Here is a 26,766-nt window from a genome sequence, read left to right as displayed (position 1 = left end):
TTTTATGAAGGTCGGCGATGATTTCCGGGCACTCATGCTTCCACCACCAATAAAAACTGGCCGACACGATCAGGGGGTTCCAACCAAGGATAAAAGGTTCCAAATATAGGTCAAAAGCATTGATTTTCAACAAAAAGGGGGTTATAACCCCCACCCACCCTGATTCCGCCACTTAAGATATAGACAGTAGTGTTTAAAGTGGCGCTTCGCTGTACAGATGCCCTACTTATGAACGCTATATATATTTTTAATGCATAGACATATTCTTGGAGGATGATCTACTTACCCTTCCTACCACCTGAGACCAAGTCTTAAGATTTCTATGTTGCGTTTCATATATTATTGTCTTTTTGGTCTTTTTTCTTATTTTGTTATGGCGTTGGCAGTATATTGTGCCGATGTCTATTTGTTATTTTTGATATCCCTTTTGGTATATTTCGCCGCTCTTTTAATCCCATTCAAACAATCAAATTTGGACCATCATGGATCACAGAAAGAAATACATGAGCAAAACATGCTTAACTCAACTAGTTTCTTATGATGTGCCTGCCCAAAGAGGTTTTTAAAGAATACCAAGATATTAATATATAGTGACTAAAGCCTATAACATATTGTTTTGTTGTTGTTTTTTTAATTGCTGTTTGTCACTACATATTATTTTTTTATTTTTGTAGAATAAGACTGTCTGGTTTGTTTTTTGTTTATTGTTTCACATTTTTAACCCCGGGGCTTAACAATCATAACTTATATATCATACGGTTTGTGTTTTGCTTATTGTGAAAAGCCGCACGGCAATGGAAAATATCTGTATAATTGATGACATCTTTCTCTCGTTTTGCGTTTTCTTGTCACATATCTTATTCATAATATGAAAATAAGGAGATGTTGATGGATTGCTACTACAGAAAACATCCATTAAATATCGAGAAGAATGATGCGATCATTTACTGATTACTTTCGTGCGGCTTTCCTTATAGTATGCGCATATCTTCTTATCGTTCGCCCGTATACTTGAATACCAGTCTCCGCAACATTTATAATGGTCTTCTGTAGGGCATCCACTGGTCCATATAGTTTCTCCTTAAGTGTTGTTGGCGAATGTCTCCTTGGGTGTTGTTGGCGAATGCCATATCTTATCAATCTCAGACATCTCACTGCCTGATGGATCTTATTAGTCTTTTCAGTGTTGCACAAGTTCAAACAGGTACAGAAACACTGGTTAATCATATGCATGCCGCATAACCCTGGGAAACTCACTCGCAGAATTTTTATTTCTTTTACGAAAAGATGATATTTTAGCCAAGAATGTTGAATCGATATATTTTTAATATGTATGATATATAGTTCTTTTTAACTTTATGCCTAGTAACTTTTTGTAAATTCTTTCTTGTGAAATTGTACAAGCGTTTAGGAAATCATTTTTCGAAATTTAAATTACGGCAAATTCATGAAGTATGGAATAATGTCCCTTTATCGAATGTTCCTTTGTGTTTATATTATAAAAGGAAAGACATTGTTATACGCCCGTCACAAGTTTGAAGGGACGTATTATAGTATACAAATGTCCGGTGTCCGTCCGTCTGTCCGTCTGTTTGTCCGGCGTAAACATGTCGCACCGTAACTTGAGAACGACTTATCCAAATTTCATGAAACTTCATTTTATTGTTTCTTATGATGGTCAAATGATCTGTATACTTTTTGGTGAAAATTAGATTAAAACTTTTTGAGTTACGGGACTTTGTAACTAAAACTGGAAAAAAAGGGGGGGGGGTGTTCCCATGTCACGCCGTATCTCAAAAACAATTTATGATAATTGATTAAACTTTACAAACTTCTCAGTTATATTAATCTGAAGATCTGTATACTTTTTGGTTTTGATTCAAAATTTCATTTTAGAGATATTGAGTTTTTTGTGAAAAAAAAGGGGGGGGGTTCACATGTTGCACCGTATGATCTCCATAACAATTTATGATAATTGCTTAAAACTTTACAAACTTCTTAGTTATATTAATCTGAAGATGTGTATAATTTTTGGTTTTGATGCAAAATTTAATTTTAGAGATATTGAGTTTTTTTGTAAAAAAAAGGGGGGGTTCACATGTCGCACCGTATGATCTCAATAACAATTTATGATTATTGCTTGAAACTTTACACACTTCTTAGTTATATTAATCTAAAGATCTGTATAATTTTTGGTGATGATTCAAAATTTTATTTAAGAGTTATTGAGTGTTTTGTTAAAAAAAGGCCAGTTTGTTTTCACATGTCACGCTGTATCTCAGAAAATATTGATTATTGCTTAAAAATTTACACACTTCTTAGTTATATTAATCTTAAGATCTTCATACTTTTTGGTGATGATTCAAAAATTTATTTAAGAGTTATTGAGTTTTTTGTTAAAAAATGTGTGTTTTCACATGTCACGCTGTATCTCAGCAACGATTTATGATTATTGCATAAAACAACGGGCGTATCATGCGCTAATGGCGCAGCTGTTTATTATATTACATATCATAGATAATATGTGGATACTATTTAAAAAAAGAAATGAAAATTGTCATTTTCAAATAAGACCGAAAACCTACTTAAAAATATTTTTTACAGCAGAGTCAATAAACATATAAATCAAGCACACTAGATTATTCGCACGTGTGTGAAAATTTAAGCAATATGGGACAAATATACTATGATTTCTTTTGATCCCAGATGTGACATATTAAAAATTACTTTTGCTACATGAACAAAATAATAATTGTGACAAACGCAACTATGATTTTTCATAGAATTTTGTTTCGAGAACTCGGGCTTTAGCGTTCAGCATTGCAGTTTTCAGAGAACTTGCTAGGGATGACCCCCATCCTAACCCCCTCCCCGATATCGTGAAATGCAAAAACAATATAATCTATATTTATATATTTTGATAAACCAAACTCTCCTGATACAAGTTTTTTTTAGTTGTATTGTTCTAAGAAAATCCGTCAGGCAAATTCAATAATAAAAAGTTTCGCAGAGTGAGGATGTACTTCTTGTAAATGCAGCGCTATCTATCATATACTGTAATCATTGTAAGCATGCAGGCACGCGCCGGTAGACTAAATGTTCAATATAATATAGTGTTCGGAAAAAGGAGGAGAGTTCATGGCCGATGTGGATTGTTAGTTTGTAGCGTCTTTGAAAATAGTTTTAATTTTGTCATAAAATATTTAAAAAAATAAATAATTGAATAAATGTATACTATATAAGTCTCTTTCAATCTATCACATGGTCTCCAGATCAATGAATAACATATAATTGAACTTTAAAAAAACAAACACTAATTTTACAGAATTATTATGCTTCACAAGCCAGCGGCATATGTTGAACTTGGTGAACCAGACACAGTGAAATATAGAAACCTGGTACACGTTGGTGTATAATACTTGTTTTATGTAACATTCTCTATAAAAACCACTTAACAAAGTGATAAATATGCGTTATTAATAAATCCCTCCAGATATTATTTAAAACTTAAACGACCATAATGATTTAAAATAACAGGTAAACAATTTTCGATACTTTAGATAAAAGATAAGAGATTTCCCTTCAGGTAAATGGATAGAGTTGTCTCCCATAATGTCCAGGTGAGATGTCTTTTATACAAGGTGCAAATAAAAAGTCATTGTAGATCGATAGTTTGAAATCAACACGTCATTTACCATCAGGGAGTAAACAAAAGCATCAGGGTGAGTAAAACCTCGTTAGATCATCAGTATTAAAGTCTTATTGGATAATAAAAATAAGGAGGCTGACCTTTTGAACATATATTAATTATTAATTTTGACTTAATTATGATAAGTTAGAAAGTGACATCATGGTTTTCTTTGTAGATGACGGCTTGTAGATTTCAACAACCATGTGTGCTTGTCATTTTGAGGACGACCCGTCCCCGTCCCAATTCCGATTAGATATAGATAACTATTACCAGTTAGCTGAAGCCATGGGGGACAGGAGACATTCGGAGGATGATGAAATCCCTATACAGGTGGTACCAGGTGAGGAGGACGATGTTTATGGGCAACTTGCACAAAAAGAAAGGGATTTAGTTTTGGCTGCTGAATTAGGAAAAGCTCTTTTAGAGAGGAATGATGAATTAGAAAGAAGGAATGAACAAATAGCTGATGAATTTGCTCATAAGATAGAGGTAAGAAATAAATGAATTTCACAATACCTGTAATCTCTGAGATCTGAGTCAACCTCTGTGGGGTTCCATGGCACTGTTGGGTAGTTTTCAATAAAAGAGGGTTATTAAAATGAAGTTTTTTTTTATCAGTGGAGGTAAAGAAAACTTATTATGGTTCAGAGGAAACAAATTTCAAGAAAGTTACTGACTTTTTCCCCTAGTCTGAAGGCTGCCAAGATCCACATAATTTTAATTAAATATTTTTCAAGAAAGGATAAGTCACATTAGACTGTGTCATAGAGTTGGATTTTCTCTCTTTTCATCCAAAACTGCTAAATGACATTTAAAATGAAAAGGGAACACATGGTTCCCATTGCATTATCTTTCTTGTGCCCCCCCCCCTGATTAATGAATTAATGAATTTATAAAATTGATGTTATGAATATATATACATAGATCCTCTATCTAATATACTCAAGATCTTTTAATAAATAAACACTAAGTTTAAATAATTAGAACTAATTTTGATCCTGTGTTTAAATTGGTATAATATTAAATAGAATTTTAAATTCTATAAAATATTTCTCACCTGTTAATAGGTTGAAGTTTTCCATTATTTTTATTATTTTTTTCTACAAAAATAGCATTGAATTTATACAGTATATCAATATTATGTTTTGCAATTCATTCAATATGTTCTAGTTCTATATATTTTAACATTGAAAATTGTTAAAACACATCAGATTAAATTGCAAATTTTAACACAGTATAATTTAATAAAACTTTTTGAAATATTTATAATAAATTTTCATTTAAATTTAATGAAATAATAACTCACAAGGAGTCAGAAAACTGCATGATGGTTTAGATTGGGTTTACATGCATAGAGAATAATGTACAAAAGTGAAGAATAAAGGACAAACAAATAATAAATAGAGAAAAATAAGGTGCCAAATTATAGTGGAGCAATCCCGAAGTCCCAAGCTTAAAAACACCCAACCCCGGAGTCCAGATAAAGGTCATATCTCCCCTCAGAAATGGAGGACCCTTCATCCAGATCAGACCCTCCTATACATATTTATAAGGAGTTTAAATTAAATATTAAAAATCTACCTTATTCTGATGATCAATCTAACATTATTTGTAAATAGTAAGCTGGTATATATATTTATCTGATAATCAAATTATAATAATTCTGCATAAAATTTCAAACATCTGTGTGCATATATATAGTTCTTCATCTTTAGTTACTAATACATTATAATGCACCACCTTGTTATACAATGTTATATGCTGCACATGAATTAAATTCTTTGAGCTCTAATTCTTAATGGGATATTAATCATGCATTGAATTTACTGGTCTACTACATGTAGTATCAAATATCAATATTGCAAAATATTTGCAATATTATATCATATTAAAACTAAAATTTCAATGATTTTATGTGAATTTTACATTTTCCAAAGTTTTAAGTTCAGTATTTATAAGTCTTTCACATCCCTGCTAACATTAAACCAACCTTTTGACAATGTTTAGTTTTCAAAAATGAGAATTTCAAAGCTGCTTTACCACTCCATAACTAAAAGATAGTGAATTTTTAGTAACATTTACTTATTATTAAGCTAATAGTATAGTTTCATTGTTATTTATTTTTGTGGACAAAGAGTATTCACTTCATCAGGAGATTTTTTTCTAAAAGCTTCAAAGAAATATTGTAAAAACTAATTGTCGATCTTTTGTTTATCATAATACATCTTTAGTTTTGCCCTCTGCTTTGAATGTAAGAATTTATATTTATTAACAAAAATATACATATCACAGCAGTTTTTAAGAAGAATTTTGGCATGGGTCGGTATACTTGTATTAAAATAAACTGAGTATTTTATACAGCTATTAAAATGAAATTGTATTTTTTTTTTTTAAATTATATGTGTAAACCACACTAAAATTTCAAAATGATAAATAATATTTGTAATTCTTTTTAACAGGAACTTCAACAAGAAAAATATGAACTTCATTTGAAACTTGAAAAGACGGAGGTCGAGTATGAAAATACGATTAAGGAATTACAATATGACATTTCACAGTTACGACACGAACTTCAGACGCAGCAACATTACAGTGACAATGGAGATAAAGCTGCCACCGAGAAAATAAGGGAGTTAACTGTGCAAAATGAACGATTAAAGGAGGAGATTCGTCAGTCTTCAGTTCATGAAGAAGGTCTTGTGGTTGAAATGCAGGGTTTACGTGAACAAATGTTGTGTCGGAAATCGTCCATGCATTTTCATGTTAGTCAGTTGGAGATCCTACAGGAAGAGGTAAGATTTTGCTTAGGCCAAATTAAAAAAAATATACATGTGTGTTTCCTATTTTCCTACCTGCCTAGTGTATTTTAAGTTTAGAATTAGCCTACCTTAATTTTTTTTGGAAATTTTTCAATTAAGCACTGTTTAAGTCAGAATTTCGCTCCCATAGACTCAATATAAAAAAATTGTAATATAAAAAAAATTCCCTACATGTACCTACATTGTACCTACCCTTTTTTTCAAAGATGTAATAGGAAACACACATATTATTACAATGTAGCTCACCTGGCCTGAAGGGCCAAGTGAGCTTTTCCCATCACTTTGGGACCGTTGTCCGTCGTCCGTCGTCGTTAACTTTTACAAAAATCTTCTCCTCTGAAACTACTAGGCCAAATTAAACCAAACTTGGCCACAATCATCATTTGGGTATCTAGTTTAAAAATGTGTCCGGTGACCTGGCCAACCAACCAAGATGGCAGTCATGGCTAAAAATAGAACATAGGGGTAAAATGCAGTTTTTGGCTTATATAACTCAAAAACCAAAGCATTTAGAGCAAATCTGACATGGGGGGTAAAATTGTTTATCAGGTCAAGATCTATCAGCCCTGAAATATCCAGATGAATTGGACAACCCGTTGTTGGGTTGCTGCCCCTGAATTGGTAATTTTAAGGAAATTTTGCTGTTTTTGGTTATTATCTTGAATATTATTATAGATAGTAAATGAGAGTCAACATCTTCCTAGGTTTATAGCTTTAATAATAAGGATGACTGATACAGTACCTGAAATGAATACACAGTATATTAGTAAATGATTAGTTATCTCCTCCCCCGGGGACAAGTTTTTTTTGTATACGAAAAAAAAAAACTTAAACAATTAAAGTCAAGTCTATTAGAAAATAGATCTTCAGGAATGTTCTGTTAAAGTCATCTGGAAGCGAACAAGATTAAACGTATGTTGTCCTTTCACAATTTTAAACGTATGGTGTCCTTTTACAATTTTAAACATATGGTGTCCTTTCACAATTTTAAATGTATGGTGTCCTTTCACAATTTTAAACGTATGGTGTCCTCTCACAATTTGAACATATGGTGTCCTTTCACAATTTTAAATGTATGGTGTCCTTTCACAATTTTAAACTCAAAGTCTCTAGATTCACTTATCAATGTCTTTGCATATATATTTCATTAATCAGTTCCTGATTCATCAACGTTATGTTCTGTTGTGTTGCGGCGGCTCGGTCTTCGTGGTGTCAATAGTTCCTTTTCTCCAGCTTTATTATGTGGCTGAAGACGGGATAGAGCACGTGGTATTCTAGACGTTGAAGGTACATCTGGTTCAGGGGTCTGGTGGAATGACTGGTCCAAATCTATTTGTGAAGGCTGTTGAATTGTCTGAGTCTGCGTCGCCTGTTTTTGAGTGGGGACTATAATTGGTGTCTCATTCAATGCAGCTGGTTGACTTAAGATTCTTGTTGGTGATAAAGACACTGGAATCTTGGGCACTTGTGGCTGTGTCGTCTTGGATGTAGATGGAGAGCTCAAGATCACTTCTTGATGTTGAACTGCAGTAGGTGCCATCAAAGTACCTTGTGTTTGGTTGGTTTGAAAAGGAGTGAACTTTCGAAGGTGTTGGCGGTTGCGGATAGTTACTCGGCCTGTGCCATCTACACGTATAACATACTGGTGGTATTGGCGTACTTCAACAACTGTTCCTGTACGTTCCCATCTCCTAGGATGGTTGCCTACCAAGTTTTGTATGTATACATGATCTCCAACCTGTAGTGTTGGCAGGTGATGAGTGTGTTCATTCCACCGTTCATGTTCCCTTGAATGACGTTTGGCAAGAGCCATCTCTCGATGAGACATTAACTCAGTCCATGTTTCATGTGGAGAATATCTACCCATCAGTATGGGAATGGCATCACGAATGGGTCGTCCAAACAGAATCAATGCTGGTGATGCTTTTGTCTCTGGGTCAATAGAATTTCTGTACATTAGTAAGGCTCTCTGGAATTTGTCAACATCCAGAGATCCAACAGCAGTAATGTTGTCCACCAGCATGCGTTTTACTGTTTTTACCGCTATCTCAGCCCTGCAGTTAGCGTGTGGGTTTGCAACTGATGACAGTCTATGACGAACTCCCCATGTCTTTAAAAACTCTTGAGTCTTCCCTGCTGTGAACTGTGGACCTCCATCAGACGTCAACTCTTCTGGGATTCCAAATGTCACGAACGTCTCACGAAGTCTCTTGACAAGTCCTTCTGCACCTGATTCAGACTTGTATACCATTGGCCAGTTTGAATACCTGTCAACAATAACTACATAGTCATTACTGTTATATGTGAAGTAGTCACTGCAAATCATCTGGAATGGATAATCTGGAGGTGTTATGTCAGATGGTGGCTGCATAGGGTTTGACTTAGCCATCTGATGGCAGTGAACACACTGGTCTCTCACCCGGGCAATATCTACTGTGATCTCAGGCCAATATACAGAGTCCATGGCCCTCGCACGCATAGCGCTGACTCCTTGGTGGGCTGCGTGTAAAGCATTGAGTACTGGTTTGCGAAGAGCTGGAGGTATAACAATTCGTTGGCCCATAAGAACTACACCATCCACGGTGCATAAACTGGATGCAAAGCGATGGTAAGGACGCAAGTCTGTTGGTAGCTCCTTGTAGTCTTCTGGGAACCCTGCTTCCAGCTGCCTGATTAGATTTACAAATGTAGGGTCTGATGCAGTGGCCTCACGAACCATGTTCCAAGTAACAACTGTAATAACAGCATTCAAGGCACAAGTGGCAGCAGCGACTGTGGAGGCGTCATTAGCTGTATCATTATCCTCTGTATGTAGACATAGACTGGTAAGTGTATCATGATAATGAGTAGTCATGTTAACTAGGGAATCAAGTTCAGGTGCTTCACCAGGTAAGTTCAGACGATCTGGTGGTCCAACAGGATACCGTGACGCTGCATCTGGCCCAAGGTTCTTTCTGCCTGGTACATGAAGAATTGTGAATCTGTACCCTAAAGTTTTCTCTTTGAGGTTGAGAAGTCGTCTGTTGTCGATGTCTGTGAGTGATCGATCGTTCAGAATCTGTAGTAGTGGCTTGTGGTCAGTTGCAACAAGAAGGTCTTTGCAACCAAGAACATAGTAGCGTGTTTGGTGAAGTGCATACACAACAGCCAAGGCCTCACCTTCAATAGGAGCATATCTACTTTCTGCTGGATGTGTGAATCTGCTGCCAACTAGACATAGTTTCCAACCGTCATTACAGCAGGTAGGGGTTTTACTTGAGCACTGACAGTACTTCTGCATCAAAAAGAATCCAATTCCGTCAACAGACCAGTCGGTAGCTAGACATGTCATACGAGCAGGGTCAAAAAGACGAACACCTTCCTTCATCTCCTGAATAATGATCTCTTTGGATTTGTGAAATACTTCATCTAATTCATTTGTCCAGCAGAATGTGGTGGATGGTTTCAATAGAGCACGAAAAGGTTTCATTTGTCTTGCCATGGCAAATGCATATGCTCCTTGGTTTATTAGCCCAAACCAAGCTCTTGCACCAGTAATGTCAGTTGGTGTTGGGAAGTTGCTAATTGCATCTAGGAACTTAGTACTTGGTCGTATGTTTGTTGGGGTGATTGTAAGTCCTGCAAAATTGACAGTGTCTTGAGCAAATTGAAACTTCTTTGGGTTTAATGTAATGCCGTTACGAGCACACAGGTCGAGCCATTCACATGCCTGAAAAAATGCTGCTTCAATGGAGTTCGCCCACATACATGTGTCATCCACACATTTAACCTTGTCGTTGAAGTTTGAAATTATAGCATCAAATCGTTGATTGTAAGCGTCACCGCTGGCCATAAATCCCTGTGGAGCAACCTTGTACCTGTAGCGCCCCCATGGTGTGATGAATGTTGTGAAATGGCGATCTTCTTCACGAATAGGCACTGAGTGGTACCCATTCCAAGCGTCTGTCACTGTTTTTTTCATACCTTGAGGGACGCGGTCAGCTAGATGAAAAGGACTTGGGACATGATGTGTTTGCCGAACAGAATGTCGATTTTGTGGTTGTAGGTCTACTGTCCGCCTTGGAGTGCCATCAGCCTTGCTGGTTACAACCATTCTTGAGCACCAAGTTGTAGGTGTGTTTTGACTTACTTGTTCCAGTACACCAATGCGAACATCCCTCTCAAGATCAGCATAAACTTTATCCTGCCAATGGATAGGAACAAGTGCTGGTTTGTGGACGGCTACCGGTGTGGCATTAGGATCAACATGGAGTTGAAGAGGCTCACAATTCATAAGTGGTAGAGGTTGATGTTCACATACATTAAATGTTGTAGCACCATAGTAATCAAGAAGCCACTCTTTTAGTGACTCTACATGTTCCTCTGTGGCCTTCAGACCGGGTGGTAAAGATGTGGGAACAGGTGGTGGTGAAGGTCGACGTCTAGGACAAGAGCAGGTTACATCTTCAGAGTTTTCCATAGATGCAGCAATGTTTGGAGATGTGACTGTTGATACATTAGGAAAGTTAGTGTGAATAATTCCCAGAGATATGAGTGCTTCTCTGCAAATGAAAGCTTTTTCCATGGTATCAGAGACGTAACACAATAAACGTGTTGACATGGCACTGCTAGTAGTGTCTTTTGTTGTAACACTTACTGCGACTGCTCCAATTACACCGAGGTCTTCCTTTATAGCTCCACGCATCACAAGTTTTACTGGAATGAGATCCTTTTCTGTTATTCCAAGACTGTTTGCCGATTGTAAAGGTATGATTGAACTCTGGCATCCTGTATCAGCCACCATGGACATAGTGATTGTCTTAAGCTGAGAGGTGTCTTGAATGGGATGTCCAAACGATGAATGGTCCTCAGGTAGGGGTGTCATGTTCACCAGGAGCATTGGATGTGGTTTTGAGGGTCTAGCCACCCAGTGTCCATCAAATATGTGATGTTCAAGACGTGATACTTTGTTTGTCTGTTCAGATGTAGTGCACAGCTGCTCAAAGATATAACCAACTTGTTCTTGTTCTTGGTCTTTGGTTGATTTCCCTTGATTGGGCGGGTTCCTGTGGCCCTTACCTTGAGTGCAGATTCTAGAAGATGCATCACGGTGGCCCCATACGCCACAGGTAGTGCACTTGCTGCATGATTTGGTGTAATGACCTTTGACTGTACATTTAGAACATGTGAATGTCCAAGCTTCGCAGTATCTAGACCTGGCCTTGCGATCATTCCTCTGTCCATGAGCAGGACCACCACAAGCCCAACATTTGGCTCCAGCTGCTTGTGGTCGCTTCTGAGTATTACATGTGGCACTCATAGCACTAGCTGAATCTCCTACTGCACTCCTTGTGACTTTACCCTGCTCTTTCTGAGCAATAAATGATACAGTCTCTTCTAATGTTCTATCTGTCTTGGAGTCACCTAGCAGGTCAGACATAATTTCTGGGTCTGCAATACCTCTTACTAAATTGTCTTTTATTATCTCATCACTATAGTCAAATATATGGTTGCAACCTAATTCTTTACACGTTGCTTTATACTGGCACAGTGATGCTTGGCCTCTGAGACTGGCCAAAAAAGTTCTGATATTTGAACCAGGTGATTGAGTCATCCTGTTCAATTTTATGCGTTGGACAAGTGTGCTTTCTTCTTTGACAGCCAGCCTTTTGATTGCCTTTAAAAGATCTGTCTCTTGCATACTAGCAACATCACCTTGAAGGTCACGCATAATATCTGTACGCAGATTAGTGTCACAGCAGTAGAAAAGGGCTGTAGGCAAGACATTGTCTGTGATCGCCATCCCTGTTTTATACATCTTCCACTGTCTGGTGAATGCAGACCATTGATCTGGATCACATCCTGTGGCTATAGAAGGTGGGTCTAATTTTAACTTGTGCGTTGACGGTTGAGCCAGAGGTGGGTGGACGGTTCTGTCATGAATCTGTAGAGCAGTGGTTAGAGCAGCAGCAAATGCTTCATCCAGGTCCTGAGATTTCCAATTACAGCCGTCTATAGGGCACTGTAGAACTGGCATTGTGAATTCAATGTGGTTAAGCTGTTAGTTGTGTATCAGTCATAAATGAGAGTCAACATCTTCCTAGGTTTATAGCTTTAATAATAAGGATGACTGATACAGTACCTGAAATGAATACACAGTATATTAGTAAATGATTAGTTAGATAGAGATAAACTGTAAACAGCAATAATGTTCAGCAAAGTAAGATTTACAAATAAGTCAACGTGACTGAAATGGTCAGGTGACCCCTTTAGGAGTTATTGCCTTTTATAGTAATTTTTTAACCATTTTTCGTAAATCTTAGTTATCTTTTACAAAAATCTTCTCCTCTGAAACTACTGGGCCAAATTAATCCAAACTTGGCCACAATCATCTTTGGGGTATCCAGTTTAAAAAATGTGTCCGGTGACCCGACCATCAAATCAAGATGGCCGCAACGGCAAAAAATAGAACATACATGTAGGGGTAAAATGCAGTTTTTGGCTTTTAACTCAAAAACCAAAGCATTTAGAGCAAATCTGACATGGATTAAAATTGTTTATCAGGTCTAGATCTATCTGCCCTGAAATTTTCAGATGAATCGAGTTATTGTCCTTTATAGTAAATTTTTAACAATTTTCATAAAATTTGTAAATTTTTATTAACATTTTCCACTGAAACTACTGGGCCAAGTTCATTATAGATAGAGATAATTGTAAGCAACAAGACTGTTTAGTAAAGTAAGATGTACAAACACATCACCATCACCAAAACACAATTTTGTCATGAATCCATCTGCTTCCTTTGTTTAATATTCACATAGACCAAGGTGAGTGACACAGGCTCTTTAGAGCCTCTAGTTTTATTTTGTCTTGAGTAAGATTCTTTGATTTGAAATAATTTTATATTTTATTAACCTGAATAATTTTGTTGTTAAAGTCCACTGTTCTTTAGTTGCTACATCCTCGCTAGTAGAAGAGATCAATTACAGTAGGGGAGTGAACTATTCAAGATTTTTATTTTTAGCCATGTATTTATTTTTGCAATGTTCATTTGGAGCATGCCTCATGTATGGCAATGCTAAATGTTCCATCAACAGAGGAGGGTTGAAAAAAGAAGTCTTCGTGAAAAAGCTTCAGATTGCAGTGTTTTATTTTAAACAACAAATGCAAATGCAAACCAAATGCACACCACAAAACAATTTTGAGCATTTACTTGAATTTTCCTGTTTTCAGAAAGCAATATATTTATATAATATGACATTAGTTTTGCACTTTTGTTAAGGACATCCAGTGTGTTAAATCAATAACAATAATTGTATTTTGGCCGTTACATGTATTTGTTACATGTATTTGAAATTGACCTATATATTATATAAGAGAAAAACATATTATTCAAGAATCTAGGAACTAGAACAACAACTGGTTTGATCAATATCTATTGGAAGGATGCCATGTCTTACTGTAGACTGTGTTATCTTGTTATAATCCAGTTTACAGTATTGGTTAAAACAGAGGTACCAGAATGTATCTCCACAATCTTTTCCATATTCAAAAACAAGATATTATACATTTTTATGCCCTTACTTATAGGGGCATTAGGTTTTTTAGTCTGTGCTTCTTTGTTCATCTGTCTGTCTGTCTAGCTTCAGGTTGAAGTTTTTGGTCAAGGTAGTTTTTAATGAATTTGACGTCTAATCAACTTGAAACTTATATATAGTACACATGTTTGCTATGATATAATCAGGCGCGTAGCTACGTTTACGTCAAAACGCCTGGGCGTACATTTGAATTTTGGTAAAAAGAATATTTTCATCTCAATACATTAAGAAGAACTGGTTAAAACCATATAAGCCTTGTATATCTTTCTTCAATGGTTTGTATAATTGGAAATAAAAGATAAAAATTTACTTTTCAATCAAAAGGTATCATACACTGTATTATACATTTGTTCATTTTCTGTCAAAGTCTGAATCTACTGTGAATTCTAATTACTTTCCCTTTGTTTAAAGCTATTCATTATCTGTTGAGATTTGCGTTTTTGTTGAGTCTGCGACATTTCAGTCTCGAAAGCGAGACATAGCGATCCTAAATTGCATCGGCAGCGTCAACATTTTGGTTCAGCATGTTGTGAAAAGTTTTTTTTAGATATCAACATCTGTCAACCATTCATGAAATTTTACGAAAGCTGGACATATATTTAGTTTTACCGTATTTATTGATCAAAGGAATTTCTTTTTGCAGTTAACAAGTAGATACAGTCTAGGGTTTTTTGTTACACATCAATTACATTGTCAAACCTTCATCGAATTTTATGAATCTTAGCAGCAGCTTTTTTATGATTAATGTCTGAAGCAAAATTTTAAAAGATTTTTGTTTTCATTTTTCAGTTTACGGAGTTTACGGACTTATCTTTTCGCATCTAACAGACCGGTCTGTTTAATAGTTTAAATGATAAATTTGTAAACCTTCATAGATTGCCATGAAACTTTGGCAGAAATATATATTTTTAAAATCCTGGAATGGACAGATTAATGAATTAATTTTTGCAAGATGCAATCATAGGCCCAGGCGAGAACTAGGGTTCAAACCTTTACGAATTTTCATAAGACACCTGAAAGCTATCAAAATTAATCATTTCATGTCCATTAACGAAATTTGCACATGTAAATGATTGAGTGATTGCTTTACCCCATGGCTCCTTTTAAACATATTTGAGAGTAACAAGTTTGGACATTTTCTGTAAAACCAAATCAACACAAAGAATAAATTAAACATAAAATATAAACAAATTAGACCCTAAAGTTATGTTGCTATTGGTGAGATTTTATTGACAGATATGGTATCTCATTCTTGATAACTCGTTCGCTTCAGACAGAGGGGCTTGGCCCCTCAGACCCACTACCAACAGGTGCTATGACTTGGACACGATGATGCCCTCACTCTCCTTGCCGAGGTTCGGGCGTACACTTAAAAATGGCCTAGCTACGCCACTGATAACCTTTCTAATTTTAATGCCAAATTATAGTTTTTACCCAAATATCACTGTCAACTGAACATAGAAAATGATATTGTGTGTGGGGCATCCATGTAGTTATGGACACATTCTTTGTTTACTTTTGCATTATATATCATTATTATGATTTTTATTACTGAACAACTGACAAAGATTATATTTTTGCAAATTCAGGAAATATTTCATAAAAATAATGCTATTAAGAAAGTGAAATGCAAACTTTTACTCTTGCAAAACCTAACCTGTTTCAATTGTAATAATTTATAAATATTTCAAAAGAGGTTATCAGTATTCTATCTGGCATGACCCATATCTATTATTCTATTTCTCTGTTCACCTGATTGTCCTCTCACCATATATAGCTTTATTGCCATGCCGAGAATTAACTGGAATGAAATCGTCATTAACCTACTGGGATGACTGTAAAATGTGGTCACAGATGACAATTACCTTTGAATAATAGTACATCTGGATACAATAATAGTTGTTTATCGAGTTTATTGTGTCTTTTATTCCGTTTGGTCATTTTAATCAACTTTATTAGTAGAACTTGATTATAAAGGAATTTACTATATTGGTTTATAGTAATTGATACAGTATTTATTATTTTTATGTAGTTGGAAGAATTTTGTAATGTATTAAAACTATTCTTGTCTCTTTCTATTTCTGTTTTATGAGTGATAGAGAAAATTATGTCATATTTGGAAATAAAAATGATTGAGGCACAGATATATAAACTGTTTATTAAATAGGAGTATTAACCCTCTTGCAATTGACAAATGATTGCTAATTATCGCTAAAAAAGAAATTGATTTAGAAAATGAAGAAATTCACATGATTTTAAATCATTGCTATATTTATATTTTACTTGGATTAAAAAAAGAAATGAAATTAAAACAGCTTAAAGTCATATGAAACCTCAAATTAAAAATCATGCATATGTTTTTTATAACTAAATGGATAGTTTTCATTATACAACTTATGTACATATACTTTTTTCTGAGGAAAATTCTTTAATTTGTCCAAATTTAGAAGAAGTTTACTTATATTTAATTTCTTGCTTCCAGGAAGCAATTCACCGACATATTTTCCGTATGCATAGTGACCTGAGCGTGACCCTCCTCGTAAAAATCCGGTGATCGCAATACGCATGGATCTGTCATTAAAATAAACAATTATCTGATTGTACATGTAAAACACGTGCTCAATACCCATGCTTTTTGTTATTTGGTTACTATAAGTTGACAATCGGTAAACTTCGGCTTCAAAGCATGGCATTTAATGAGCAGCCTTATTTGTTAAATCGTAACAGACAGACAGAAAAAAAATTGACGATTATACAATATATTTGCGTAAAACATGATAAAATCGTGCACAGAAGACTAAGTTTATGATATATGCATGCGTTGGTTCAAGAATTGGATAAACATTATTTTTCACCACTCGCTCGTTTCATATGACTTTAAGCTTTATTATAATGGGAGATAATTTAAGTCAGATTTATATATAAATGAAAAACAGATTTACTAACAGTACCATAGTTCTTAATTTTTTTGCTATGAATGCAAAAGTGCTTTATTTGTCCCAATATTTAGATATCTATATTATTAACTTTTATTTCTTCAAGTAACATGAAAACTCTTTTCCCATGTTTATAAACCCATGGATTTATATAGCACATAGTTCAGTGTTTACTCTATAAATCCTTGATAAACCCTCACAAAATACACATGTATGAGCTTTTTACATTGGTTTTCAGCATGATAACTAGCTTGATAGCCTATTCTTTTTTATGATATTCTAAAAAAAAAAAAATTAATAATTGACAAAATATACCTTTATTTACCTCAAATTACAGCTGCTTCCATACTACTGGGTTCATTGAACCTTATTGTAAAATACACAAATGAAGAAAGAAGAGGATTGAAAAAGGTTAATTTTGTCAATTTAAGTTGAAATTTATTGTACATTATTATTATAGGTAAACTTGCTAAGTAAAAGAAAATGTGAGCTTGAGAAAAAAATTGCCTTGGTAACAGAGGAAAGAGATGGATTAGCATCAAGTCATGAGGAAGTTCAGGAGAGAATATTAATGCTAGACAGAACAAAGAGAGAAACAGAACAGAAGGTAAAAAACTGGATGAAGTTTTTATGATAAAATGGTATAAAGCTTCCATATTTAAAAAAAAAGATTGATGGGTTTGTGTTTAATGCCTCTTTCCCCACTATTGGCTATATTTCATGGCAGCCAGCTTTTGGTGGTGGAAGTGGGAATGACCAGAACACCACATCCTTTGGAAGGAAAACTATCAAACATAGTCAGTTAAAATTAGTCTCATGGCTACCTGCCCTTGCACAGGGTTCAAACTGACAACCACTGTGTTTTGATAGTAATTGATCAAGTTTAAGTAAGACTCCACCTTCAAAGTCCTTGAAAAATAGAAATAAGCTGTTATGTCTATTGCCTATGAAATGATTTCATAATTTGGACAAGTTTAGAAATAAAATCATTCTAAAAATTGTTGAATTGTGACAGGGGAGATAACTCATAGATAAAATCAGTTTTAGAATATTTGCAAAACTAGAAGAAACTTATTACGTCTAAATTTAAATCTATCCTCTGTTAAATATTGTAACAAAATTCATACATTATTAGGAAACCATTTTTCTGAATTTTGTCCTTTGCTGCAAGTGTCTGGATATATATATATATGTTTTTCATAACAAGAGTCTGTATTGGAACTTTCTGTGCAGCTTAGAAAATGAAAAGGAGAATATGAGTAATTTATAAAAAAAAATATATATTTGAAATGCAAATAAATTACAGTTTGAAATAATAAATAGGATTGATAACTAAATAATTTAAATATTACAAGAGGGCAAATGCAATTCTTATTTACATAATTTGTACACAGATGGGTTCATGTTTATATCTCATTAACATGGTGGAATTGTTCTCGCACATGATGAATTTGGATGTAATTTTTACTGCTGGACACTAAACATGTATCCATGTACAGAAACATGCATTTATGTCATGAAGTTTGAACTCACTCGTACACCCAATATCTTACAAAAAATCACCTTTAAGTTAATAATTGAACTTTTTTGTCTGATACCTTTATAAGGCGATACAGCCAATGGCATCAACAATCTTTGATGGTAATTAAGTACTATCAATAATAGTAGAGAAGATGGAAACCAATTTGGATATCATGGTAGAATAATTACATTTGATGTATGTTTCATTATAATACATTATTCTGATTGGCTAACAGCACATCACCTGTTATTCCTTAAGCAATATTACATTACACAATAAAACTTATCATTCATGATAACACGAGGTCCAACAATAAAGTATACAGGTGAATTAAATAAAAAAACAACAAAATTCGTATTTTCATGATCCTAGTTATAAATGTAATTGTAAGTATTGAATGCTTCTTTTTGTAACTTCATAGGGTTGTAAAAGCGTTGACCGTGTACACATTTTTAGAATGAAGCGCTTCCGCGCTTACAGCGCTTCATAATAAATGTACTTCGGTCAACGCTTTTACAATGAAGTTACAAAAAGAAGCATTCAATACTTAAATGAACTGTTAATAACTATAATAATTATTGACCAGTTTGTTTTATTTTTTAGGTACAAAATAGAGAAAGAGACATCATTGAGCTCCAGGAAACAAATTTACAGCTTCAGGCTCAGATTCATCACCTTGCATCAAGGTCATCTACTCACTCCTCCCCAATTAGTGGTCACAACCAATCACAAACCTTGTTTAATGAACTGTCACAACTATCACCTTGCAACCATGAATCCCAACCCTTGATGAATGAACTTATGTCACCTTCAACACCACCTCCTGATTTTACATCTCAGGTGTGTAGATTAGTATACTGAATATAGATTATTGTTTATTCTGCACATCCATGCAGTAAATTATGATCAGCTGCAAGCCACAATGTGAAATTTTTTTGGCGAGTGATCTTGGTTAATGAGAAAAATATATTAACTTAATACCGGTATACTAATCTGATCTATTCCTACTATATAATACAAGGTACAAATATGAACATGAAAATAGATAAATTAGTCACACTCAAAATCATGCTATTAGATGAACAAACAGGCTACTTAATGTCTGGTTTAGGCTGGGACGTAAAACTTTTTATCAGATCAGTAAATGTTACACTGGTATCAACATTATTCTACTATCCAAAAAAACATTTCAGGGAACTTGCTCTTTAAGCTATAATGGTTTAGCTAAGTGTTAACAGCTTTTGTGAGATTAATTTATCATTGTGTTTACAAAAGGTAGTTTTTATGTTCTTCTGTACTTAAGAATTAAAGTTCTCTTAGTAGATAGTGACAACATCTTCTTGACAGCTAAAATTGATACATACAACATCACAGTAGAGTAAGCAGTCTCAAATTTTTGTAGTCTCTCGTGCATTTTCAGTCTTTTATCTGAAGAATGGACAATTATATTTCAGTATTCGTCAGATTGACAGATTGACAGTTCCAGTTTGAAATGCAAATTTCTGATATTAAAAAAAATCTTATTTATTATGTATTTTTATCTCTCTTAGTTTGTATAAAATAGCTGAAACATTATATGTATTTTGTTTCTATTTTAGTATTCTTCCGATTATCCCATGTCTTTAGCTGAGATGATGGAAGAAGATGAATTTGAATGTGATGACGAGGATGTTTCCAATGTTCATAGATCACATGACCTGTTGACAGAATTTACCGAGCCTCAAGCTTTAACAGACTCACAGTTTTTATCAGATTTTCAAGATGCCTCCCAAGATTATTGTACAGATTATGAGGTATGCAAAAGATGTTTGATCTATTCAAAGATGGTTAAATTGAGTAATTACAGTGTCCTACCAAGGATAGAGTGATTGAAGTAAGCGAAATACAACAATAAGTTTAATCAGGTTATTTAACCATTAAAAGAAGCTGGGATTTTAACTGCATTTGTTAATTGTGTCGTTCAATTAGATTCAGCAACTTATTTTTTAACCCTCAAGTCATAATGCATTTATTATAATTTTGTTACATAATATATTTAATGATCAAAATAATATAGGGTTATTGCATGAATATTGGGAAATATTGTAATATAAGTAAAATTTTATATTGCACGAGCTTGCGATCATGAATTTTGAAGATTTATTGCAATAGTGCAATATTAGAATTTATTGCACGCTAACTTTTGGTTACTTTCTGTGGGAAATATTATATTGCTATACAATAAAACTATTTATTGCACCTTACTCAAAGAATGTACAATTTAACATGTTACTGAATTACTGTAAGAAGATGGGTAATAGTGAGACAACTCTCCATCCAAGTCACAGTTTGTAAACCATTATAGGTCAGTTTACCGCCTTTAACGATGGAGGCTTGGCTCACACCGAACAGCAAGCGTTAAAGGGCTCCAAAAATGACAAGTTTAGAACCATTCAAACAGGAAAACCAACAGTCTAATCTAAATAAAAAAAAAACAGAGGTGAGAAACACTTATGAACCACATCAACAAACAACAACCACTGACCAACAGGTTCTTGGCAAATGGTTTATTAAAAACAGACAAACCAACGGAAATAGCCATGAATTGAAAAAAGTATATTATAATCGTTGAATCAATTTCATATTTTACTTTCAGATGTTAATATTTAAATCTCTATATTATTGGTTTGCTATAAAATTGTTATAATTCTCCAAGTTTAAATGTTTGTTATTTTTTACTTAATTAGTTGAAAGAAGAATTAGTGAATGTGTATTCCCATTTGAAACAGTTATGTAAAGATTGTGGGAAATCAGTAGACAAGTATCCAGGTTGTTATAAAGTGGGTATCTTATCTCCCTTGTTACAAGATCTCAGAGAAGTCATGCAGAACATGGTCTCAAATAAATCTCATGTAAGTATTTGTTTTGAGATATTTGTAATGCAAAATTTATTTTTTTTTGGGGGGGGGAGGTTTTCTGCACTCTACATTATACCAAATGGGAAAATATTTATTTTCCTTAGCCCTAACAGAATTTTTTTTGGTGAGTGGTTTGTATAGTCATAGAACCCTTTTCTGATAATTTATTTTGTAAATCATGTAAAAATTGACAAAATTAGGATATAATATTAAACTGTAAACCCCCTTCTTGTAAGTTGAACTTGAAATATCGAAATCCATGATCAAATATCATCTATGCAAAAACATTTCTTCTAATGTATCTGACATAACTGTCAAATTTCTAAGTAAATGTTACATTATAATGCATAATATTATTTAATGATTGTTTTCAATATTTTCAGTTTGCATGTATTGAAGTCCAAACAAATTTATCAGATGATGAGGAAACCATGGTAACATTACATAAACAAATTGGTGAACTTAGACATGAACTTGGTGAGGCTCAAAATGACCTTGACAGGGTTAAAACAGAGTTATCTGAACGCGATTCCAAATTAAAGACGAAAACAGAAGAGTTGAGTCATCTGACCAACAAGGTAAAGGTAACAACAAATTACTAACATAGAATGTGTATTTATTTACTAACATAAAATGTAACATAGTAGGTGTAAATAAACTCATCATAGATACCAGGACTAAATTTAGTATATATGCCAGACGCGCGTTTCGTCTACAAAATACTCATCAGTGACGCTCAAATCCAAAAAAGTTAAAAAGGCCAAATAAAGTACAAAGTTGAAGAGCATTGAGGACCAAAATTCCTAAAAGTTTTGCCAAATACAGCTAAGGTAATCTATGCCTGAGGTAGAATTGAGTATTGGTGTAGTTTAATAAATTTACAAATTATTGCGAGTTTGGTTTTTATTAAAAGCAAATAATGTGACTGGGTGAGTACTGCAATAACAAGAACTCACGTTCTGATAAATAGATCAATCTGTTTGCAGATTTTTCAAAACTACAATTATTAAATTCACATTTTTGTCCACTCTTGAAAATCACACAAACAAAATGTTACTTAGATAACATATTGTTTGAAATATTTATATAGAATAGATAAATGAAAAAGGAAATGTGTCAAATATGTAACAACCAAACCAAAAAAACAGCAAAAGCCAATAATGGGTCTTAATCTCTGAAAGAAATCCCACACCCAGAGTTGGGCTTCAGCTGCCCCCTAAACAATAATGTATTCCAGATCAGCTAAATGGATGTCACACTTTAATTAAAACTCTGAAACATACAAATGAACCAAAATTAAAAAAAAACCAAAAGCACAAAGTATAGTTTGTTTATAGTTGGCATGATTTATTTTATTTCTATATGTTATGTTGTAAACCACCAACAAGTTTAACCCCGCCGCAATTTTGCGCCTGTCCCAAGTCAGGAGCCACTGGCCTTTGTTCATCTTGTATGATTTTTAATTTTAGTTTCTTGTGTATAATTCGGAGTTTAGTATGACGTCCATTATCACTGTACTAGTATACATATTTTTAGGGGCCAGCTGAAGGACACCTACGGGTGCAGGAATTTTGCTACATTGAAGACCTATTGGTGGCCTTCTGCTGTTGTCTGCTCTATGGTCGGGTTGTTGTCGCTTTGACACATTCCCCATTTCCTTTCTCAATTTTATTTGTGAGAGCATGCTGAAGGGTGTTAGTTTAAACTATAAATGGATCAAGTCTACATATCAAAATTTGAATTTGTCGCTTTTTTTGCAAAGAATGTGACATTTTATAGTAAGATTAAAGGCTAATCAACTTAGAGTCAGAATGTCATTGCTATATCTTCTTATGGACTGGTACTTAATAAGCAATATTGTTAAAAATCAGACTAAAAATGTTTGTCTGTTGGTCTTCATGTAATTTTTGCTGCTGGACATTAAATATCAATCAGTCAACCAATAAATTATCTGTTTAATGTACTACCACACCGAGAAGAATAAAATTAAGTCTTATAACTTTTAACTCAATTTAAACTTACAATTCTGAGTATTATTTGCAAAAGAACTGAAACTTTAAACACAAAAGTCAGAATATAATAATAAATAAGTCTAACATATTTATATTCTTCAAATGATTAAATTTTATTTTATATTTTCATGTGATTGTCAAACAGATTTCCATACTTGAGGTAAGTCCTTATAAAGAATAGAAATTTAAGTTAAAGTACTGATGTTAAGAAAATTCTGGTTGTAATATTTATAGTCCTTCATAACAATTGAGGTTCCTTTCACATATCCTAGACATGCACATGAAAAATGACCAGAAAAATTTGACAGAACAATCGAAGTGTTCCAGTGTTTTGCAGTAATTCAAAATTTCGTTACCGTTGTGGTTTTTATAATGACTAGATAAGAAACAAATCATTGACTTAAAATGATCCACCTTAGAAATAGTTAATGCATCTTGAATTTTCTGAGAATAAAGAATTTGAAATTTTAAAGTTAATACAGTAAAACTTGATCAAATCAAATGTAATACCTTGAAAGCAAATAATGCATGATTTTCAGGAAACTCATCTAAAGTTTTCCTCCATCCCCAAAAAATGATACCAAAGAAAACTAGATTTGCCATTGCAAGCAATAGCGGATGGCACCCTTCCCCAATTGCCAGGCGAGTGGCAGCAAACTAGAAGATTCCAAAGTCAAAGAGTGCATCTATACATTCACATTATCATTTTTGTAAAATTTAATGAAGTTTGGAGCATTTTGAAATTTTTGACATTTTTGATGTTTCCATGGTTACGGCGGCCATTTTGAAATTTCCAACTTCAAAAGTCAACTCTGCTTATGCCAGTGACCATTTCTGTCAAGTTTCATCCAGTTTGCAGGATTTTTATTTATTTTTTAATTTTTTGACCTTTTCGCATTGTTTCCATGGTAACTACAGACATTTTGGAAATTCCAACTCCAAATGCCACATCTTCCAATGTTGCTCATCGTTATTGTGAAGTTTCATGAAGTTTGGAGCATTTTGAGATTTTTGAAATTTTTGGTTTAGTTTCCATGGCAACATAGTAGTTCCAATGAATGCCAAAATCATCCAACATCTGTATATAGGGGGCACCTACATTGTATTAAAATATAATGATTCTGAGTTGAAGCATATCCAAACAGTTCACCAAAACAAAAAACTGGAATTTTTCACATTCGTTCCGTTTCCATGGTAACGGCAGCCATCTTGAACCATTCCATGGTGCCTGCAACTCTTCACCTAAGGGTCCTCTATATAATAGAGTTCCATCAACTTTGGTCCATTGGATTTCCATAAATCTCCTGGACAAAATTAGGTGGAAGAAAAATAATAAAAACTAGATTTGCCATTGCAAGCAATAGCGGATGGCACCCTTCCCCTATTGCCAGGTGAGCGGTAGCCATGGTTACGGCGGCCATTTTGGAAATTCCAAACTCAAAAGTCAAGTCTACATGAGCTGAGCAACATTTGTTATAAGTTTCAATAAATTTGAAGCATTTAAAGTTTTTCGTATTTTTGCTGTTTCCATGGTTACGGCGGCCATTTTGAATATTCCAAAGTCAAATCCCCGCTGCAATTTTTTCCCTCCACAATCATATACCATTTAATGTTTCGAGAATAAATTAAACATTGATGTTCTAGAATGTTCTGTGAAAATTCAAAGTTTTGACCTTTTTGCATTGTTTCCATGGTAACAACAGCGATTTTGGAAATTCCAACGCCAAATTCCACATCTTCCAATGTTGCTCATCGTTACTGTGAAGTTTCATTAAGTTTGGAGCATTTTGAGATTTTTGAAATTTTTGGTGTAGTTTCCATGGCAACATAGTAGTTCCAATGATCATCAAAATCATCCAACACCTGTATATAGTGGGCACCTACATTGTATTAAAATATAATGATTCTGAGATAAAGCATATCCAAACAGTTCACCAAAACAAAAAACTGGATTTTTTCACATTTGTTCAGTTTCCATGGTAACGGCGGCCATTTTTTACCATTCCAATGTCTCTTGCACAACTTAACATGGCGGTTCATATAATGGTACAGTTCCATCAACATTGGTCTGACCAATTCTGAGAAATAGTATGGACAAAGTGTGTGGAAGAATAAAAATAATAATAATAATAATAAAAAGAAAAAAAAGAAACGTAGAATAACAATATGTCACCCCAACTCCGTTGAGGGTGCCATAACTAGAATTGCCATTGCAAGCAATAGCGGATGTCACCCTTCCCCTCATTGCCACTAAGTTGCAGCCATTTGAGAATCGTTTAACAGTGAATGCACATATAATATGCATGGCAATACATCTTTCTGTAAATTTTCAGTACATTCACAGCATTTTAAAAATTTCACATTTCTGCCGTTTCCATGGCAACGGCAGCCATTTTGAAAATTTCAAAGTCAAAAGCCTCATCATTACTTGTCAGTTAACAATAATATCAAGTTTTATTAAGTTCAAAGCATTTTGAGAATTTTTGACTTTTTTGCAGTTTCCATGGCAACGGTGGCCATTTTGGAAATTCCAAAGTCAAAAGTCTCATCCAGACTTGGCAGTCAACAATAATATTAAGTTTCATCAATTTTAGAGCATTTTGAAATTTTTGAAATATTTGATCCTGTATCCATGGTAACAGAAGAGTTCCAATGATTGTCAAAATCATTCAAAAGCTGTATATAGTGGACAACTATATGGTGTAAAAATTTGATGATTTCAAGTTCTAGCATACCAAAATTATTTACCAAACCCTGAAGTTTTTAGAGCATTTTGACACTTATGCACTGTTTCCATGGTAACGGCAGACATTTTGGAAATTCCAATGCCAAATTACGCATCTACCAAAGTTGCTCATTGTTACTATGAAGTTTCAAAAAATTTGGAGCATTTTGAAATTTTTGAAATTTTTGGGGTAGTTTCCATGGCAACATAGTGGTTCCAATGATTGCCAATATCATCCAAAACCAATATATGGCTGGCACCTACATTGTGATAAAATATGATGATTCTGAGTTTAAGCATCTCTAAATTATTCACAAAACCAAAAACTGGAATTTTTCACAATTGTTCCGTTTCCATGGAAACGGCAGCCATTTTTTATGGTCTTAGACCCTACTGCAACCCGAAATTTTGTGTTCCTCCTTATAGTGAATTATCATTAAGATTGGTTCCATTTTACTCCAAAAAACCTGTCGGACAAAAAAAGGTGGAAGAATAATAATAACTAGAATTGCCATTGCAAGCAATAGCGGATGTCACCCTTCCCCCTATTGTCACTAAACAGTAGCCATTTCAAAACAACTTAACAG

At 34.1% G+C, this 26,766-nt stretch overlaps 1 protein-coding gene across 6 annotated transcripts in view; it reads left to right on the top strand.

Annotated features, from left to right (window-relative positions):
* Positions 1-26,766, top strand: part of LOC139527034 (BICD family-like cargo adapter 1) — a 48,919-nt gene that overhangs the window by 429 nt on the left and 21,724 nt on the right. For 3 of the 6 annotated variants that reach the window (XM_071322284.1, XM_071322281.1, XM_071322287.1), the window contains exons 1-9: positions 3,603-3,722; positions 3,867-4,180; positions 6,151-6,483; positions 17,484-17,630; positions 19,149-19,385; positions 20,144-20,338; positions 21,272-21,436; positions 21,826-22,026; positions 23,600-23,614. In XM_071322284.1, coding sequence (XP_071178385.1) covers positions 3,893-4,180; positions 6,151-6,483; positions 17,484-17,630; positions 19,149-19,385; positions 20,144-20,338; positions 21,272-21,436; positions 21,826-22,026; positions 23,600-23,614 — 1,581 coding nt within the window. In that variant the 5' untranslated portion in view covers positions 3,603-3,722; positions 3,867-3,892. Of the gene's footprint in view, positions 1-3,602; positions 3,723-3,866; positions 4,181-6,150; positions 6,484-17,483; positions 17,631-19,148; positions 19,386-20,143; positions 20,339-21,271; positions 21,437-21,825; positions 22,027-23,599; positions 23,615-26,766 lie in introns of those variants that run through there. The other 3 variants (XM_071322286.1, XM_071322283.1, XM_071322282.1) reach the window with 2 other exon arrangements.

This window comes from Mytilus edulis, chromosome 6, assembly GCF_963676685.1.
Source record: "Mytilus edulis chromosome 6, xbMytEdul2.2, whole genome shotgun sequence".
Lineage (NCBI taxonomy): Eukaryota > Metazoa > Mollusca > Bivalvia > Mytilida > Mytilidae > Mytilus > Mytilus edulis.
This window is presented reverse-complemented; position numbering and strand designations above follow the sequence as displayed.